Here is a 21,018-nt window from a genome sequence, read left to right on the forward strand (position 1 = left end):
CACTTACATTCCTCTCTTGCTATAGTCTGAATGACCTGCTCCTCCTTTCTAATGTTCCAAAGGAAGGTATTAATGGTTCTGAAAATTATGATTAGTTCTCTTTCTTCTTAAATATTTCTATAGGCAATGCTTAGAGTTAAGTTTTGCAAGGAAATACTGTCAAACCATTCCATTTTTATGGCAATCTTAAGTGACTTTCTTTTCAATATAGTATGTAATATTATGGCAGAACAGCCCATTGGAGGGGAAATGGGTGCCATAAGAAATATTCATTTTATAAGATACTTTGTTCACTGTATGTTTTGTGACACTACTACAACTGTTCTGCATACCAAACCACAATGACTGCAACAGGATGAAATCCACATATCATATGTGACAGAGAACAGCTGTGCCTGAATTTTAACTTTACAAGGAGGAAGGAATAGAGCCATAGCTACTGCAGCCGGTAACCCCCCCCCCCCCCACCCCCCGAAAAAACCTCTCCTTCCACCACCACTCTGACCCAAATTCATCTATCCAAACAGAACTAAGAGCAGCATTCAGTTGTAATACAAATATTTGTGCAATTATTGGTTAGGAGAGCAGGCAATTTCAGCAAAATTTTTATGAAAACCAGAACCTACATCTACATTTATACTCCGCAAGCCACCCAACGGTGTGTGGCGGAGGGCACTTTACGTGCCACTGTCATTACCTCCCTTTTCTGTTCCAGTCGCTTATGGTTCGCGGTTCGTGATCTCCTCGGGAGGTATAAGTAAGGGGAAGCAATATATTCGATACCTCATCCAGAAACGCACCCTCTCGAAACCTGGCGAGCAAGCTACACCGCGATGCAGAGCGCCTCTCTTGCAGAGTCTGCCACTTGAGTTTGCTAAACATCTCCGTAACGCTATCACTGTTTCCAAATAACCCTGTGACGAAACGCGCTACTCTTCTTTGGATCTTCTCTATCTCCTCCGTCAACCCGACCTGGTACGGATCCCACACTGATGAGCAATACTCAAGTATAGGTCGAACGAGTGTATTATAAGCCACCTCCTTTGTTGATGGACTACATTTTCTAAGGACTCTCCCAATGAATCTCAACCTGGTACCCGCTTTACCAACAATTAATTTTATATGATCATTCCACTTCAAATCGTTCCGCACGCATATTCCCAGATATTTTATAGAAGTAACTGCTACCAATGTTTGTTCCGCTATCATATAATCATACAATAAAGGATCCTTCTTTCTATGTATTCCCAATACATTATATTTGTCTATGTTAAGGGTCAGTTGCCACCCCCTGCATCAAGTGCCTATCCGCTGCAGATCTTCCTGCATTTTGCTACAATTTTCTAATGCTGCAACTTCTCTGTATACTACAGCATCATCCGCGAAAAGCCGCATGGGACTTCCGACACTATCTACTAGGTCATTTATATGTATTGTGAAAAGCAATGGTCTCACAACACTCCCCTGTGCCACGCCAGAGGTTACTTTAACGTCTGTAGACGTCTCTCCATTGATAACAACATGCTGTGTTCTGTAGGCTCTTACTTTGTTTATCAGGCGACAGGGCGGATCTGTATCAAACGCCTTCCGGAAGTCAAGGAAAATGGCATCTACCTGGGAGCCTGTATCTAATATTTTCTGGGTCTCATGAACAAATAAAGCGAGTTGGGTCTCACACGAGCGCTGTTTCCAGAATCCATGTTGATTCCTACATAGTAGATTCTGGGTTTCCAAAAACGACATGATACTCGAGCAAAAAACATGTTCTAGAATTCTACAACAGATCGACATCAGAGATATAGGTCTATAGTTTTGCGCATCTGCTCGACGACCCTTCTTGAAGACTGGGACTACCTGTGCTCTTTTCCAATCATTTGGAACCTTCCGTTCCTCTAGAGACTTGCGGTACACGGCTGTTAGAAGGGGGGCAAGTTCTTTCGCGTACTCTGTGTAGAGTCGAATTGGTATCTCGTCAGGTCCAGTTGACTTTCCTCTGTTGAGTGATTCCAGTTGCTTTTCTATTCCTTGGACACTTATTTCGATGTCAGCCATTTTTTCGTTTGTGTGAGGATTTAGAGAAGGAACTGCAGTGCGGTCTTCCTCTGTGAAACAGCTTTGGAAAAAGGTGTTTAGTATTTCAGCTTTACGCGTGTCATCCTCTGTTTCAATGCCATCATCATCCCGGAGTGTTTTGAGCAACTTACTGATTTAACGTAAGACCAGAACTTCCTAGGATTTTCTGTCAAGTCGGTACATAGAATTTTACTTTCGAATTCACTGAACGCTTCACGCACAGCCCTCCTTACACTAACTTTGACATCGTTTAGCTTCTGTTTGTCTGAGAGGTTTTGGCTGTGTTTACTCTTGGGGTGAAGCTCTTTTTGCTTTTGCAGTAGTTTCCTAACTTTGTTGTTGAACCACGGTGGGTTTTTCCTGTCCCTCACAGTTTTACTCGGCATGCACCTGTCTAAAACGCATTTTACGATTGCCTTGAACTTTTTCCATAACACTGAACATTGTCAGTGTCGGAAAAGAAATTTTCATTTTGATCTGTTAGGTAGTCTGAAATCTGCCTTCTATTACTCTTGCTAAACAGATAAATCTTCCTCCCTTTTTTTATATTCCTATTAACTTCCATATTCATATTCAGGGAGGCTGCAACGGCCTTATGATCACTGATTCCCTGTTCTGCACTTACAGAGTCGAAAAGTTCGGGTTTGTTTGTTATCAGTAGGTCCAAGATGTTACCTCCACGAGTCGGTTCTCTGTTTAATTGCTCGAGGTAATTTTCGGATAGTGCACTCAGTATATGTCACTCGATGCTCTGTCCCTACCACCCGTCCTAAACGTCTGAGTGTCCCAGTCTATATCTGGTAAATTGAAATCTCCACCTAAGACTACAACATGCTGAGAAAATTTATGTGAAATGTATTCCAAATTTTCTCTCAGTTTCTCAGGTCGGTAAAAGGAGCCAACTATTAACCTAGCTCGGTTGTTGAGTGTAACCTCCACCCATAATAATTCACAGGAACTATCCACTTCTACTTCACTACAGGATAAACTACTACTAACAGTGACAAACACGCCACCACCGGTCGCATGCAATCTATCCTTTCTAAACACCGTATGTGCCTTTGTAAAAATTTCAACAGAATTTATCTCTGGCTTCAGCCAGCTTTTTGTACCTATAACAATTTCAGCTTCAGTGCTTTCTATCAGCGCTTGAAGTTCTGGTACTTTACCAATGCAGCTTCGACAGTTTACAATTACAATACTGATTGCTGCTTGGTCCCCGCATTTCCTGACTTTGCCCCGCACCCTTTGAGGCTGCTGCCCTTTCTGTATTTGCCCGTGGCCATCTAACCTAAAAAACCACCCAGTCCACACCACACAACCCCTGCTACCCGTGTAGCCGCTTGCTGCGTGCAGTGGACTCCTGACCTATCCGGCGGAACCCAAAACCCCACCACCCTATGGCGCAAGTCGAGGAATCTGCAGCCCCCACGGTCGCAGAACCGTCTCAGTCTCTGATTCAGACCCTCCACTCTGCTCTGTACCAAAGGTCCGCAGTCAGTCCTGTCGACGATGCTGTAGATGGTGAGCTCTGCTTTCATCCTGCTAGCGAGACTGGCAGTCTTCACCAAATCAGATAGCCACCGGAAGCCAGAGAGGATTTCCTCCGATTCATAGCGACACACATCATTGGTGCCGACATGAGCGACTACCTGCAGATGGGTGCACCATGTACCCTTCATGGCATCCGGAAGGACCCTTTCCACATCTGGAATGACTCCCCCCAGTATGCACACGGAGTGCACATTGGTTTTCTTCCCCTCTCTTGTTGTTCATATTCCTAAGGGGCCCCATTACGCGCCTGATGTTGGAGCTCCCAACTACCAGTAAGCCCACCCTCTGCGACCGCCCGGATCTTGCAGACTGAGGGGCAACCTCTGGAACAGGACAAGCAGCCATGTCCGGCCGAAGATAAGTATCAGCCCAAGACAGAGCCTGAAACTGGTTCATCAGACAAACTGGAGAGGCCTTCTGTTCAGCCCTCCGGAATGTCTTTCGCCCTCCTGCCACACCTCGAGACGACCTCCGACTACCACAGGTGAGGGATCAGCCTCAATGTGGGCAGTATCCCGGGCAGCCACAGTCTTAGTCCGATCGGTGGATGCGTGGGACGAGCTGGCCGTCCCCGACAAACCCCCATCCGGACCCCCACAGTGATGCCCATTGGCAACAGCCTCAAGCTGTGTGACCGAAGCCAACACTGCCTGAAGTTGGGAGCGAAGGGATGCCAACTCAGCCTGCATCCGAACACAGCAGTTGCAGTCCCTATCCATGCTAAAAACTGTTGTGCAAAGAACGTCTGAACTAATCTACAGAAAGCACAAACAATTCGACACAAAATTTAAACTGTTATTAAAATACACGATTGCCTAGTAAATGCAGTAATGCTGCTACTTGCGCACCGCTGACACACTGCTCGGCGGCGGAAGGAGACTACGCGATTTTACACTACTCAGGTACTAAAACACGATGCTAGAACTCTCAAATACTATAATACGGCCGAAATTTATGAATTAAACAATGCAAATACCAAAAACATGCAAAGAAATTAAGAATTAAAACTTATGTAACAAATAAGTGAGCTAAGAGAATACGACTTGCTGCTGGCAGCTGCTTATACAACAGCGGCAGAGAGGAACGCATCTTTTTAATGCCCAAACAGCGTTGGCTGCAATGTCAAATGCTGCATGGCCCAGTCAAGTAACATCTCTCTCCAGTCCCACTACTGAATTCAAATGGTGATCCTTCAGTCATGTCAAGGTATTCATTTGGTCAGACAGTGTATCTGAGCCCCTTGCAAAAATGCTTCGCAAGAGATGAATGTAAAATTTTTAGTGAATCTTGAAAAGTCCACCACAAAAGCTCATTCTTTATTGAAAGAAGGGTACGGTGATCAATGTCTTTTGCACATTCAAGTTCTTAAATGGTTTAAGGAGTTCAAAGGTGGATGAGAACAGATTGAAGATGACTCATCTAGGGTGACAATAGCTCAAGTATTCACATGGTACCAATATTGTGAGAGAAACAAACACACACACACACACACACACACACACACACACACACACACACACACACACACACTTCATCCCACTAGCCAGACCTTGTTGCGTGCAACTGGTTTCTGTTGCCAAAAATGAAATCTGCACTGAAACAGACAAGGTTTGAGACAGTTGAAGCCACAAAAGAAACTTACATTGATTATAATCATACTTTTAGAAGATAACTTCAAACACTGCTCCGAGCAGTGGGAAATTCGCATGGAACAGTGCAAGGACTGTGGAGGGGAGCGTTTTGAAGAGAGAATGTAAAAGATGTGAAGAAGTAAAAATATAGAATGCTATACCCCTAATTTTTTTGTGCTGAACCTTTTATCACTAATTTTTAAGAAACCAGGGTTTTGTATCTGGTCACGTTAACTAGTGATGGAATGTTTCTTTTTCAGTTTCCTATTAAGGGGCTAGACTTCACACAATTTGTTTCAGTTCAACACTGTAGTACTGCTGAGGCGGCTTACAGTAACATACCTTACTTACCTTGAGAATTCCTCTTCCATTACATTAATACTTGTTGCATCGATCATGAATAAGGCATTTCATAATGATTTGGAAAATCCAGGACCGCTGAGAGAATGTAATTGGTATGCCAAAACATTACAAACACTGCCCACTGCAAGACTGAATGCCACCTGGTGGAACTGGTGGCACAAAACAAGCAAAGGAAAGGAAAGGAAAGTGTATAAGTGAAGCAGAGACAAAAATGGGGAACCATTTTAGTGGGAATACAGGGATTGTTACCCTTGGCACCTGAAAACAAGCCTCTCAAAAATGGCGAAGCTACTTCGTTTTTGTGCACTACTGTTGTGAGCCCTTACAGAAAGTGGTCGACGGACAGACATCCCGAGTAGGTGACAGGACATCCGATGTCATTGCCTCTACCTTGTCACCGAATGTCGATATCAAAGGTTTGCAAAGTTTGCAATGGGCACGGGATCACTGACGTCGGACTGCGGATCGGTCACACTTCCCGTTACATCGAGTCAACGGCCACATCAGGGTAAGCTGTCAATCTGGGTAAACTGTGGCTCAAATTGTGCACTGCGCAGGGGTCGTGGTCTGGTAGAAGCAGTATTACAGTGCGGGAAACATTCGTCTGCTAGCACAGGTCTTTCGATAGTAACAGAAGGCACTACGACAGCTGTGGACTGTGAAAGTTTTACTGTGGACCGAGTATGTCTGTGTGCTCAAAATTTTCCCTGATAGCAATGGCACCTTCCGTGTTATGAGGTCCCAATCGTGCTACAGTGGTGTGAGGAACACAATAAAACTTTGATTTTTTTGCCACCAAATTCACCCGATCCGAAACTCGGCAAACAAATGTGGAATGCTATTGACCACTAGCTACGTGCCCATATACCAGTGTCCCACAATTTACAAGACTGAACATCCAGTTATTGAATACCCCCAGAAACCTCCCAAAGAGTCTTTGAATCCGTACAGCACTGTCTTGTGTTCCAAACGCAAACCATTATGTTATTAAGCAGCTGTTCATGACATTTTGGTTTATCAGTGTGTGTTTCTCATACTATGATGGCTCTAATAGCTTTTGTCCTGCTAGCTTTTTTATAAAGCAAAACCATGTATTGTTTCACTACATGAAAATCAATTGGTTACCAATTTTTTATGTATTTTGCTTCATGCCCTCTATTTGAATATTGAACTTCCATAAGTAAACTATGTATGCAGTTAAACACGCAGTTAGTAAGTCCTGTACATATAAATAGAAAATAGCAATTTTACAGTACTTCCGACTATTTGACAAGTAGATTAATTACAGAATCATACTCACTGCAGTGGAATTTCCAAAGAATAATTTCAATATAATGGATTGTCACAAACACTTTCCTCTTTTCTCCATATCTTAAGAATGCAGAGTACAAAATATTAACTTATCCTATTGAATCTACAGCTGCAGACAACCCGGCATAACCTAACCGAGTCCACTGTCAGTCTATCGAGTTTGTGGTCAAACTATTATCTCCGGTACAGCTGCCAACATACAGCTCTGATCATTTAAGGCCAGGATAATGATGCATTAACTTGTGTAGTAGGAGCTGTACCATTGTTAACCCATTAATTTTATAAAAATGACAGTACACATAAGAAAATTATAATCAAGAATGAATGCCAAAAACAATTTTTTCTGGGGTGTCGTATATTTATTGGTCTTTGCGTAAAGCGAAAAAGCCATACACATTAGAAAGCTGATATTCAACGAACACGTCTTTACATAAAAAATGTGTGCATGTGCAAAAATATCTTGCTTGCATTCATCAATAATAAATTAGATAAAGGACATCTCTCATAAAATTATTTACATGTCATCATAAATAAGAAACAAGAATATAGTTACAGACGTACAATTAACTTCAACCATTTTCTCCCTACTTTCCCTCCCTCTTGATTACAACATTTGCCAGTTCCGTCAAATCAATGGAATGATAATACAACTGATTACATGACAGATGCAGCTGACAACAACATAAAATTAATCTTCCTACTGTCTGGAAATGGATACATGAAAACACAGTAAGTTTATTAACAGATAAATATAAATGTTTGGGGTACAACACTACCCTAGGATGTCAGCGGACATGACTACAATCACCCAAAACTCAGTCAAAAGCTTCCCTCAGTACTGTTCAAATAAATCCGAAGTCACAAATACTTTACTTCTATCAGGAATGCTAGTACACATGCACATACATTTAATAGTTTTTGTTTACATTTACATTTCTTCTATGGAACTAAGTTACAGAATACTGTTTAATTTTTAAATTATCAAGGCTCAACTTTTTACAGTGATGTGTAAATATGGTATTAAATTGTTGATATAATGATCACCTATAATTACCCTCCATAACAGCAAAGAGCAATGAAGAAAGTTATCTTTATTTGAAATACTTCCATTTTTCCCTCTCTGAGCTGGTGACTATGAAGAGAGAAGACCCTATATAAAATACACGCTAATATGACTGTCCTGCATTATACAATACTACACGGTAAGAAAATGCGGTAGCTGGTTGCCCAGTTCTCCAGGAACACACTTGCCAAAATGCTAGAAATACTGATAAGCGGCAAACAGTCACAGGCTTGAGATCGAGGAGGGAAATGGCAATGAGACTCCCGAATATGTGCACAATCTCTCACGAACAGTGGCAAACACACATTTTACTTATGTGACAGGCTGAAATCAACTCTGGTATATCATAACAGTATCCATGAAAAATTTAAGCTCCTTTTTTTGCACAACAGAATAATCGTACAACAGATCTGGATAGGACTGGTGCAAATCTACTACAAACTTTTAATGAACGATAAATATAGTAACTAAGCAAATTTCTGCTGGCTTATGTAAACTGCCAAGAATACAACAAAACAAATATTCTAATAAATTCTACATGCGAGTTTAAAATTTTTCTATAGTATCATTAAAAATAAAAGCAGATCTTGCAGTTTAACAAATATAACAGATTAAGGATCTGTATGAGGAGTTAGTTTATTCCTTATACATCTGAAAAAGAATTATTTAGCTTTATTTTCTACATATATGTTTAAGAAATTTCTCACGTCATCTTTGGTTATATTTCATGTGTATTTGTTAAACAGTAGGCTGACAAATGCAACAGGAAGGATCATACTGAGAACTTTCAGAATTTAACTAAAACACAGATGAGGATGGCGGCCTTACACTATATAAATTTTGTAAGCTGTTGAAACTCTCTCTCTCTCTCTCTCTCTCTCTCTCTCTCTCTCTCTCTCTCTCTCTCTCTCTCTCTGTGTGTGTGTGTGTGTGTGTGTGTGTGTGTGTGTGTGTGTGTGTGTGTGTGTGTGTGTCAAATATTTCAGAATACTGTTCCATAATTATTGTGTAATATTTTTGATATTTGGTTTAAGTTGTTGAGAGACTATTTATTAAATTGGTTCAAGGAAGGAATTTGAAACAAATAGCATTGTTAAAGAATAAATAGACCTTAGAAGTAAAGTACTGGCAAATAATTTCTGAAAGTGATACTATCTTTGCAAGTAGCAGAAGATAAATCGAATAATGAAATGGGAAGTTTCTTTTTACTTTCCTGAATCAGTCTTCAGTGACAAAATGAGAGAAATCTCTAAATGATGGTGTGCACATTTTTTTTTTGAAAAGTAACAAAGTCCTTGGAGTCAAGAGAGAAGAAAGTATTTATGGGCTATAAGGTACCCACAAAATGAAAGCAGATAGTTATTTAAGTAATAAGTGTAATTAAATAAACTGATAAGCTCCAATCCATTAAATGCAATGGATTTAAGTACAGTGGGTGTGTTTGTAATGTAACTTTCTGCTATCAGTAAATTTTCTTTTTATTTATATTTTGCATGACATTTCAGGAAATGATTCCCATTTTATAGTGCGTTTTTGTGTGTTACAACGTGTAGAGACTTGACAGGATAGAGTAGCATGGAAATCTGCATCAAACCAGTCTTTGAGGCGACAACAAGAACTGGGAATCATTTCCCAAAATGTGTCGTGCAAAATAGAGATAAAAAGAAATCTTGACAGGTAGCACAAAAAGTTCTTTTATAAACAAGCCCCTTGTTTTTACATTCACAAGCTTCCACCAACCATTCCTAATGGATAAAATCAGATTTAAGTACATCACCAAAAATAATACTCTGCAGGAATCAATTTTTTTCTGCAGAAATGAATAATACTAATTTGCCTGTATTCTTTTCCAGAAGTCCCTTATTGTATCCCAATACTGAATTAAGTATTGGGTACCAAGTGATTCTGCCTTTTTTTTTTGGCACTAAGAAAATCCAAACACAAGTAACTTCTTATTGGAACTGAAAGGAGGAGAAATCATTATACGATGATGATACAACTGCCAAAGAAGAAATTAACTTTATCTTGCAAGTGCTACATCTTAGTTTGTGTGTATGTTTAAGCTCAGTATTATGTAGCCTCTCTCAGATTTACGACGGGCAATCATGCTTTTTACACAATACAACTGTTTCAAGTCTTACAAAAGAAAATATTGCACAAAACTGAAGTTTTAAGTTATACACTTCTAGCACCAATCACTCACTGCATTTGCTTACAAACACAATTACAGTTACATCAGTGTAGAGACAGCTACTGGTATATAATTAAAAACAGAAAAATAAATGCAGACATATAACCCCTAATTGCTAGAACTGATACAGCAAAAGACAAGATAGTCTGGAGGACATAATAAGACAACAGATAAATAGCATTCTTGTGATATCTGCTAATTTCAGAAATTATTCTGTGTCCATCACTACAGTCAACTGACGGTTACAAAAAATAGCCAGATCCAGTCACCGGCATGTGGCAACAGTCGCAGAGAGGCAAGTGAGGGTCTACGTTGCACCCTGCCGCAGCCGGTCAGAACTCGCCGTGCGGCTCCGCAGCAACCCAAACTCGCTCTGCTCCCGCCACTGAAAAATGGTAGACGTGTCGAGTGGCAGATAAAATCTGAAAGCTACCTCTTGTCGAGGAAAAGTTACTCGAGTACTCCAAATCTGACACATTTAGACTTAACTTGTGATGCCAGTTACCATACAAAACTGTCATGTACGACAATTTGAAATGGGAGAAACATCAATGGGAAAAACATATCTTAATTAAAAGAGAAATATATTAACTGTAAAATTAACATTTATATATTGTTGCATAAACTACAAATACCTCTATAAACCTGACTCTATAGCCAAAGTGAGATAATGATTAATGTAACCCAAATGAAAGAGTCCAACAGTTAGTTACTCACCACAAATTTAACATCCTTATAACTGTTTAAGCAGACTTACCATTGTCAATCAAGTAATTTTGCTGTAGTATTTCTCAACTGCTGTCAAGGGCAGACTGTACAAAACCCACAAAAAGAATGGCTGCAAGCAACTTTTTTTTATCGCCTCCCCTCACTGAGACTTTCATTCTAATGCATTTGCCTGTGCTCCTCCATAGTTGAAACCTTATTTTTCCTCGTTCTGAATTTTTTTTTACCATTTCCACACGACAAACCACCGAGAAACAGTTACCTCACTCTTTGAATGGCCCCTCTACAATCCATTATCTTTAATATACAATGAACAACACTCTGACAGTCCTTATATTTTTCTTCCGCATTCTCGACACGAACCACGGTAACTTTCTGCCATAAGTACAAACTGTACCTACACTCTGATTAAAACTACCTGCTATCTAATGTTTGCCAGTTTGTGCTACTGTGTCTCCCAGCTGCCCTTCACTTAAGGCTTGACAACCGGGAGCACTGTGCCACCACAGGCAGAATGCATTTTTGCACACTGCAGCTGACTATTGGTAAATGTTGTGCACACAGAGCACAATAGTGAATTATGCATGAACACTGCACTACTCTAGCACTACACAATTCTAACCGACAGTTTGTTGTTGCATAACAGCGGTGGTGAATAGACTGTGTGTCACACTGAGTGCCTCCATTAGAGGAATTGAGTTAGAAGGAGTGGCATAGTTCACCCTTCCCCTTCAACCCAACCTTTTAGTGTTTGTCTGACAGTTTTCTGATCACCGTGCTCTTTCCTCTCCCTAGCTAACAGGAAATACATTCAGAAAATATAATTTCCTCTCTCCTCTACGTGCGAGTCCAATACCTGCAAGTATTTCTTTCTTAATGTACTTCTCATTTCTTCCAGTCACTTCTTTCTCATTCCGTTTCTTTCCTGTCGAGTCCTCTTCTGTGTTTTGGAAGCGTAATTGGTCTTTTTATTGTCTTTTCGTCTTCATACTAAGAAAACCATACCGTGCAGCTTGGCACTGCTATGCACTGTGCAGTGGCCTATGGAATATAAATGAAGATTGTTCATTGCCTTTTTTTATTTGGTGCTAAATCCTGTCATAATGACCACCCTCAAAAAGACTGAAGCAAGATACGAGTAAAAATGTGATGTATTCCTGGTGCATTATTCGATTATGTGCTCTAGAGCATTAAAAGCTCATGGACACTATCCAGAGACAAAAACATTACAAACAGTGACACATCAACTTGTTTGTACTGTGCGTACAGAGCGTACCCAGCAATATAAAAAATATGAGGGTTATCTGGAAAGTGGAAAGTAGATTACATTTCCACATGCGGAAACAGTGGGCAGGGCTAGCACGGCGATACTGTTGTCTGTGTGTTTGTCCGTTCAGTCGGCACGCAACTGTGCCGTTATGACATTCGTGTCATTTGACAATATAAGTTTTAAATGTTACTGCAGTTTAAAATCCCCGAACTTTTGAAGTACAGTCAGTAATAAGGTTTTTACTGGGAAAAAAAACAATAAAGTGACAAATTTATTGGCAACTGAATGCGAACAATGGAGTCATTTCAGATGGAGTGTGCCAATTGTGCATTAGGTTTAAAAGTAGGCCTAACTAATGTTCGCGATGAAAAGCGAGGTGGACAACGTAGCACTGTGACTGATGAACTGGTTGCAAAAATCAATGAGAAGATTCACAATGATGGAGCTCTTATTTAGTTTCCCACAAAATTAACAAAGTTTGTCACATATGGTTGCACAGAAGCTAGGCTATTACAAATTTTGTGCAAGTTTGGTATCGGTACCAAAAATCTTCACAGAAAACCACGAGGCGTAGCGTATGGTGGCATCACTGACATTTCTGGATTCTTACGATAAAGATGACACCTGGGTGAAACGTGTGAACTGTGAAACCAAAATGCAATCTATGGATGAGGGGGGACACAAATTTCTCCACACAAACTCTGCAAGGAAGATTATGCCAACAGTTTTTTGGGACACGAACATATGCTTCTTGAATGAGATTTTCACTCTGCAGCAGAGTGTGCGCTGATGTGAAACTTCCTGGCAGATTAAAACAGTGTGCTGGACCGAGACTCGAACTTGGGACCTTTATTTCAGGAGTGCTAGTTCTGCAAGGCTCACAGGAGAGCTTCTGTAAAGTTTGGAAGGTAGGAGATGAGATACTGGCAGAAGTAAAGCTGTGAGGACGGGGCGTGTGTCGTGCTTGGGTAGCTCAGTTGGTAGAGCACTTGCCCGCAAAAGGCACAGGTCCCGAGTTCGAGTCTCGGTCCGGCACACAGTTTTAACCCTAGCATTACCAACGTATTTTTTGTTACATGTGATACCAATGGGGGAGCCTCAAAGGCCCATAAAGAATACCACAATTTATTTTATCATAAATCAAGTTTATTTACTTCTGATACCTCTAATAACAATTCAAAATGCATAGACATTGTTTTTGTATACTGGATAATAAAAGATGTTATTATAATAGGAATAAAATGAACAAATCACGAGATTCAGTTTATATATTTTTTGGAATAATGTTTCAAAATAGTGTTTTCTTATAAAAACGACTTTTTTAATTCGATACACTACATGAAGCAAACAAAATTTACTGTCTCATTCTGCAACGCATTTTTCACACAACACTGTCTTCCTGCAGTGCTTCCCACAGACGTGTTTGTGGCACTGAGAGCAGGTAACAGTTGACTTTCCCAGCTTGTTGTACTTGATCTTTTTAGATGCAGCTTCTTGGCAGCATAGGTGGCACCGTCCACGTGTTCCTGGTTCTGCTGTTGAAGATGATGGTTCTACAGAGCAGCTGAGCTTCCGTTGTGTGATGCTTTCCATTGCCATTATTACTGGCTTCTGAAGTCCATACAAATTTTGTGCCCGTTTATCTACTTGAGATCTTATTAGTTCGAGACCTAAGTTAGTGATAAAAACTCTTCTGCGGTTTAGCAAATTCTTTTTCCAATTCGGAAAGTTGAGGAGGAAGAGTGAATATGCATTTATTGCTGCTATGTCAATGAGTGTGTAGAAGAGGGACAAAGGCCATCTTCTTGTTCCTCTCTTTGTGCTGTAGTGTCTTGCCATCTGGTCTATGGTGTCCACGCCTCCCTTTGTAGAATTATAAAAAAGATTTATGTTAGTCTTTTTTGAGTCTTCATTCAACACCCCTTCTGAGTGATAAGTTGAAAGCATCAACAGCAGTCGTTTTGGCTTCTCGCGGACTAGCGTTGATGCAAGAGTAACTGGTGGCCTCTGTGTCTGAGGGTCAGTATAAGCAAAGATGGAAGAGTGTAAACTGCGGCCAGTTGTAGTCTTCAGCTCTTCAGGTATGTGTCGTCTGTTAGACTGTAGGGTGCTGACAAGTGTGAGGTGAAAATCATTCCATAGAGTCTCAGCAAGCTCCACTGAAGTATAGTACCGATCTGTGGTAACATTACGGCCTGATTTTTCAATAGGTTTTATTAGTCTCTTTACAATTTCCATCGGTCCATTTGAATGCTGTGTATTTCCTGACTTGCCTGTATAGATGTCCATGCTGATCACATATCTAGTCTCAGAATCAGACAGCATTCGAATTAGAATGCCGTATTTTCCAGGTTTTTCTTTTAGAAACACCTTGAATGGACAGCGACCACGGAACAAAGACAACATCTCATCCACTGTTGTATGTAGACCAGGAATGAAATACAATGGAAGTGAAGAATTGAAGCTTCCAAAAATTTCCCTCATTGGAGCAAACTTGTCAGTCTGGCGATGAGTTTCTCTTGTGTTCTTATCATCAAACCTCAATATTTTAGTCAATTCGAAAAATCGGGTCCGACTCATTGATCCATAGTACACTTGTCGGCTCTGAAGCAAAGACCATAAATCTTGGACAGGTATCTTATTGTCATGATTTGAACCCATGATTAGCAAGAGTCCTATATAACAAAATAACTCATCTTCATCTGTGTGCTGAATACCTAGTCGAGAAGCCTCTTCATTTGAGTGTAGTTTTATTAGATTCATAATTTGAGGTGTAAAAAAGAGCTCTATAGCCTCTTTCGGAGACGCAATTCTTCCTTGTTGTCCTAGCCCCATTCTTTCTCGCACTATATTTTGTACAGAACGCCGATATTGTCGAGATGGCTTCGTAATATACTCTCGTCCACTTTTTGCAATGAATTTATCACATTCCGTATCATTATCATCTGGTGGATTGGCTTCAACCTCATCTTCATTCTCAGACGATGAATCAGTTCTAATTTCTTCCACATCATCATCCACTTCACTTTCCTCTAAATCTGATTCGTTCAAAACTACTTCTAGCACTCTTTCAATGGAACTATCACGTAAATGATGTCTACTCATGTTGCTGGTTCAACAGCAGCAGAAACACTGAAAGTAACAATGTTCCGCTTCATAATAATATGTCTGAAGGCAACACTGCCAAAATTCGTTTCATGGTAAGAATTTGAAACGAGAGACTCAACCTCGTAAATCTTTCCTTGCTATTACCAACGGGTGGGCATCTAAGGCCCACAGAGAATTAAATCAAGTAAATGAATTTTAATTACATTTTTATTCCGAAATTCTGTAATGACTCAATAGTACATTCAATAACGAACAATTACCTTTGCTTTCAAGTTCATACATCAAAGGGTGTGGATACAACATAGAAAAACTGAGTCAGTGGGCCTACGAGGCCCCCCCATTGGTAATGCTACGGTTAATCTGCCAGGAAGTTTCATATGCTTCTTGTTCATTTTCTTGAGCATGGCACAACAATACACACTGTGGTGTATAGTTAAACTTTGGAGAACCTAAGAAATGCAATTCAGAATAAGCATAGAGGAAAGCTGAGCTCAAAAACTTTGTTCTCACACGACAACTCTTGACCCCCCCACACAGAAAATCGCACTAAAGAAGCAGTCAATGCTTTGAAGTGGGAGGTGTTTCCACTCATGCACCATACAGCCAAGATCTTACAGCCAGTGACTACCAAGTGTGAAGGTACTGTGGAACTTCGAGGGGGAGGGGGGGGGCAGGGGTTCGGTGATGACGACTAACTGGCTCAAATCTTAGATGGCAGAATTTTAAGACAATGTAATTTCGAAGCTCATTCACCACTACAATAAGTGCTTAAATTTGTGTGGAGACTATGATGAAAGGTAGTATTTAAGTGTGTTTTTTTGCCTAAAACATTTTTTCTATACTTTTTTCTTTAAAATACCAAAACATAATAACTTCCTGGATAGCTCTCTCATGTTCTCACAATCCAACCTCCAGCTACCTGTGTATATCATACCAACATCATTACGAAGCACAATTAATCGTATTACCGTACCCCTCGGAATTAACTACCGAGATGGAACCTGTAAGATGGAATGTGTCAACACCACAGTCTGTACAGCTTCGAGAGGTGCCCTACTTTTCCCATATCACGATTTGTCAACGATTTGTTTCACCACTGATGCAATTTGTGGTCTCACTCTGGCTTACTGCAAGCAGCACTTTACAGTTTCAATGATTCAAATATTCATCAGTGAAAGTAACTAACTGCATACTCCTCACATTTTGGCATTTTTTTTTTTTTCAAAACTTATTCTTGGAAATTTATACTGTAACTATTAACTTATAACAAGGGTTTACACCAATATGAATTAAGTGGCATATTGCTGTAGCAATTAATGTAAGGGAAAGTGTACTCACCTGCTTTGCATTTGCGTTACTAAGAACGGACAGAGAATTTGCGCGCCTCATGCTGAAATGAAAAACAAACAACACAAGAATGGCCATTAAATAAGTACTTAATGTAAAGACACTACATAGCAACAGATGTCAGATAGTTAACTAAAACACAGAGTCAACAATGTTTTTAAAATAAAATTGTATTCAACACTGTTTACACTGTGAAAGGTTCTGTAAATTTGGATACAGTTAGAATCAAAAATAAATGCTTTGCTAACTTACAACTCTGCTTTAATGGAGGGACCATAACTGTAAATGACTGTACAATACACTGTAGAAGTCAAAGTTTTCAGTTCTCCACGAGTATCTGCAATCCATTTGCAAATAAGAGGAACATAAACGCTGTATTTGCTAGTGTCAAGCCAGAAACTACTACTCTTGATCTAACAGTTACACAATGTTGTTTCACAAATTATAAAATGCTTGCATTATTGTACTGTAACCTAAACCATTAATTTTTGGCCTTTATACTTTTGGCTTCTCAAGATCATTATTTTGTTGTCTTCTTCATCAATTTAACCAAAGAGAAAGCAGCAAATATGAATGTAACTTTAAATGAGAGAGCGAGAGAGAGAGAGAGAGAGAGAGAGAGAGAGAGAGAGAGAGAGAGAGAGAGAGAGAGAGAGAAGAGAGAAAGAGAGAGAGAGAGAGAGAGAGAGAGAGAGAGCACAATAACATTTTACATAAAACAAAGGAGGCCAACTTCCAGCTGAGCATTTGCAGCAGAAAAAACAAGTTAGCTCAGAACAGGTATGGCCACAAACGTGATGCACAGTCTGTACTAAACTATAAAAGTTGAAAAGGAAGCTTCATTCTGCATGTGAGAATCTTACCGATATTCCTGTTCCTTTACTTTTCATTTTCTGCAGTTCTGTGCTTTCAGTTATTTAATGGCCATAATCATTTGACTGAATATGTCACAATTTTATTTTTCTAAATGGAGTTTCTGGTGACCTTTTTAGAACAGGTAATCTTTTTGCAGTAAAAAAACCTGTTTGTATTTTGATTTTTGTACATATTTAATGTTCTCGATTAAAACTCCATGTCAGTTTCTTCTTTTCACATTTAACCAAAGCACAGGAAAATGGGCTAAACGGTGTGTCTAAGAGGCTGACTAAACTTAAAGTATGTAGGCTAATAAATCCATTCACACTGACCACAGTGACCTGGTCAACAGTTACTTCCCTCAAATTTTACACATCTTCGAAAAATTTACATCTTTTGACAATTTATATCTACCACAGATTATGTGATTCAGTTTACTATCAAAGCTATACTGAGAAGAAAGCCATACCTTCAACATAGCAAAGATTTGTATGTTTTCATAACCTCATTACCAATAACTCTTATACAACCTATATAAGATGCTCTATGGAAGCTGAAGGATGCTATAGCATGGCAAAGAAGTGCAATCATCAAATTTTATCCTGATGGATATTAGTGCTAATCCACTGTCCACAAACAACAATGTGATAAACCTCCTGCTGCTGTTACTACTGCTGCTGCAGTAACATATTTCATTCTTGTCTAATAAGTATGCCGAACGTTGCATCATGTCAGGTACACTCCACTTTACACTACTACACTTACGATTATAATTAGTATTTTCTGATTGGTTTGCAATTGGCTCAGACTTATTCCCACATAAAAAATACCATAATTTTTCATTTTCTTCCATGAACTTTCATTTCTGTTTCAGTGAATTTTGAATTAAACGGCATTCTTTGAACGTAATAATAGTTCAATTTGTACTCTACCGTTGCTTCAGGTTGTACTCAGTAGTGAAATAGGCTCAGATACAAGCACTGTGGAAGACTCAGCACTTCACTCTACAGAGTGAAACATTGTAATTTTGAAACGCTGGAACACTATTACATTTTTCTGCACAGACCACACTTATATTTTCTCAAAGTTGAAGACCACCTTGTCCAACAAAATTGTCTAAGCATATATATAGCATTTTTAATCCGCGGGATCTCCTTCCTGTATTTATGTTTCTCTTCTGGCAGGGCAGCACACTATACCAAACCAATATGATTTTCTGTATCAAAACACAAATTCAACCAAGAACACTATTGCCTATAGAGACACGTACAATGGGCAGTCAATGTTTCTATCATCACTTTGGAGAAGAAACAAGTAAAGTCACATAATTTTTTGTTTGTTTGCATATACATCTTTGCCAATTTTTCCTCTTCCTGTAGCCACAGGCCAGCTACTCTGTCTCATAATTTAATAGCTTTTTTATACAATTTGCTAAATTGTACCAGAACTAAGTTCATACGAAAATGTAAATTCGATTTTTCACACTCAATATTTGTCCAGATTTCTGTATCTGTAAAAGGTATTTTAGCTTAATTTCACAAGACACTGTTACTGAAGGTATCCCAAAATAGCCAAGCCTGGACAATGGAGTACGAATTTCTTCTTCAAAACTGTAACGCCACTTGTCTGATGTAATATGTAGATCTGTCATAAATGAAGCTACCGTTTCAGTGTTTGGGGAAAAGTGGAGAACTAGGGTGGCCTACCACATAAAATTTATAGCAACCTTTACAAACACTGACTGTCAGGAAATACTTTGAAAGCTTACTGCTTTCAAGTACAGATCAATCTTGCCTCTCTAACTAAAAACAAATTCAGTTAAAGTACGAACAGATTACTCAGTAGAATACTTAAACTGTAACATCCTGAAAGCCCCACCAGCTCAATTTTCTCTGACTTAAGAGGGTATACCTACAGAACATGAAACTACTGGAGTAGTGACCTCGTTTGCAACAGCAAGCCTTTTCTTAACAGCAAACATTTTTCTATAACGCTGTACTCACTCCTGAGAAAGCTAAAAAATAAATATGAACTACAAGTGTAATATGTGTAGTGTTCATAAAGTGTAATCATGTAAATTGTTTAGGTCACAATGAAAAGTAAGTGACAGTTGTGGTCAATAATCGAAGTTACCCTATACCCAGAAAAAAAATTAACATCCGCTGGTGAATTCACTGCCCAACACCACAACCAACTTCTTGATTTTGCTAGCCTGATCAGTTATCAACCTCACATTTCTGCAAAGAGCTGAACATAAAGAGTGGACACTGTAACATGAATGAATTTGCAAATTCTGGCAAGTATTATTCCAGGATGTTTTGGAGGGTGCTCAAGACACCAGTTTCAGTCCAAACTTGTCGACGGTGGTTATTTCGTAGACAGTACGTGCCTCTTGCAGTATGGCAAAAGGAGACTAATGTTATGCTTACTATTATCACCAATTAATTTAGTGCAAACAAGCATTTCCACGACAATACTTACTACATCAAGCTGGTACAGTGCCTGAAGAGTGTATCATGCAGGGCATAGTGAATAGTACAACAGGTAAGTATGAATTTTTAGTAAAAGAGAGAGCTTACTGAAGAGGACTTACCTTACACAGTTAGTGCCAAGCCCCTGCAAAACTGACTGACTGTTGTAACACCGAGGCTCGCAACTGCGGCAACTTACCATAGTTTACCGTGGTTTCACAAATCCACTTACAATATATCTGCCTTGGCTCAGAACCAAGTTAGAGCTTACCTTTATGAACAGTGGATCAGAGCAAGTCATGTCAGACTTCTCATAAATGTGTAAATGCAATTAGGACTGTCTTAGTAATAGCATTACGTAAAAATTTTAGTCTTAGGTAACGAAATGAAGAATTAAACATATATAATACCACAATCAAACCAGTAGGTTGTGCTGACCAACAGCTGAAATGACTAATCCCCACTTATAGACCAACTTACAATCCCTCCCCAAGTGACCAGTTATACGAAGTGTGATTAACAAGAATTGGTAAATTTGTAATTTTGCGAACTGTAGTAGTCTGACTGGTGCAATTTTTCAGCGCTGTGTTGGTATACGTGTCTGAAACCTACTTGTACACTGGTAACCATATTTAATGTTTAGTCTCTCGTCAGTTGTCAAAAAGGTCGCAGGTGTTTGCTTACAAGTGGCAACTACTGACTGTTTTTAAAACGAGTCAGAATTTTGCTCTAAACATGGAATAAAATGTAACAAAGTTTTAGAAACGTTGAATATTGCTTTTGGTCAGTCTGCTATGAGTAAAACCACGTTTACGAGTGGCATAAGCATTTTGAAGGTGGCGGTGAAAATGTTTAAGATGAAAAACATTCTAGATGCCGCAGCACATCAACAACCAATCCCAATGTGGAAAAAGTGAAAGACATGATAATGAACAATTGCCAAATAAGAGAAATAGTAGTTGATGTCACAATATCAAGTAACTTAATTGCCTTGAACCATGAAATCTTTTCTGTTCTTTTGGGTATCAAGCGTATGACAACAAAATTCGTGGCAA

At 39.5% G+C, this 21,018-nt stretch overlaps 1 protein-coding gene across 4 annotated transcripts in view; it reads right to left on the reverse strand.

Moving 5' to 3' along the window:
• Window positions 1–8,708: 8,708 nt before the first annotated feature.
• Window positions 8,709–21,018, reverse strand: part of LOC124716904 (kinesin light chain) — a 423,269-nt gene continuing 410,959 nt past the window's right edge. For all 4 annotated transcript variants that reach the window (XM_047243463.1, XM_047243466.1, XM_047243462.1 and 1 more), the window contains 2 exons: window positions 16,629–16,680; window positions 8,709–10,571 (listed from right to left, as the gene is read on the reverse strand). In XM_047243463.1, the coding sequence (XP_047099419.1) occupies window positions 10,494–10,571; window positions 16,629–16,680 (130 nt within the window). In that variant the 3' untranslated portion in view covers window positions 8,709–10,493. The remainder of the gene's footprint in view (window positions 10,572–16,628; window positions 16,681–21,018) is intronic.

This window comes from Schistocerca piceifrons, chromosome 9 (genome assembly GCF_021461385.2).
Source record: "Schistocerca piceifrons isolate TAMUIC-IGC-003096 chromosome 9, iqSchPice1.1, whole genome shotgun sequence".
In the NCBI taxonomy this organism is placed as follows: Eukaryota; Metazoa; Arthropoda; class Insecta; order Orthoptera; family Acrididae; genus Schistocerca; species Schistocerca piceifrons.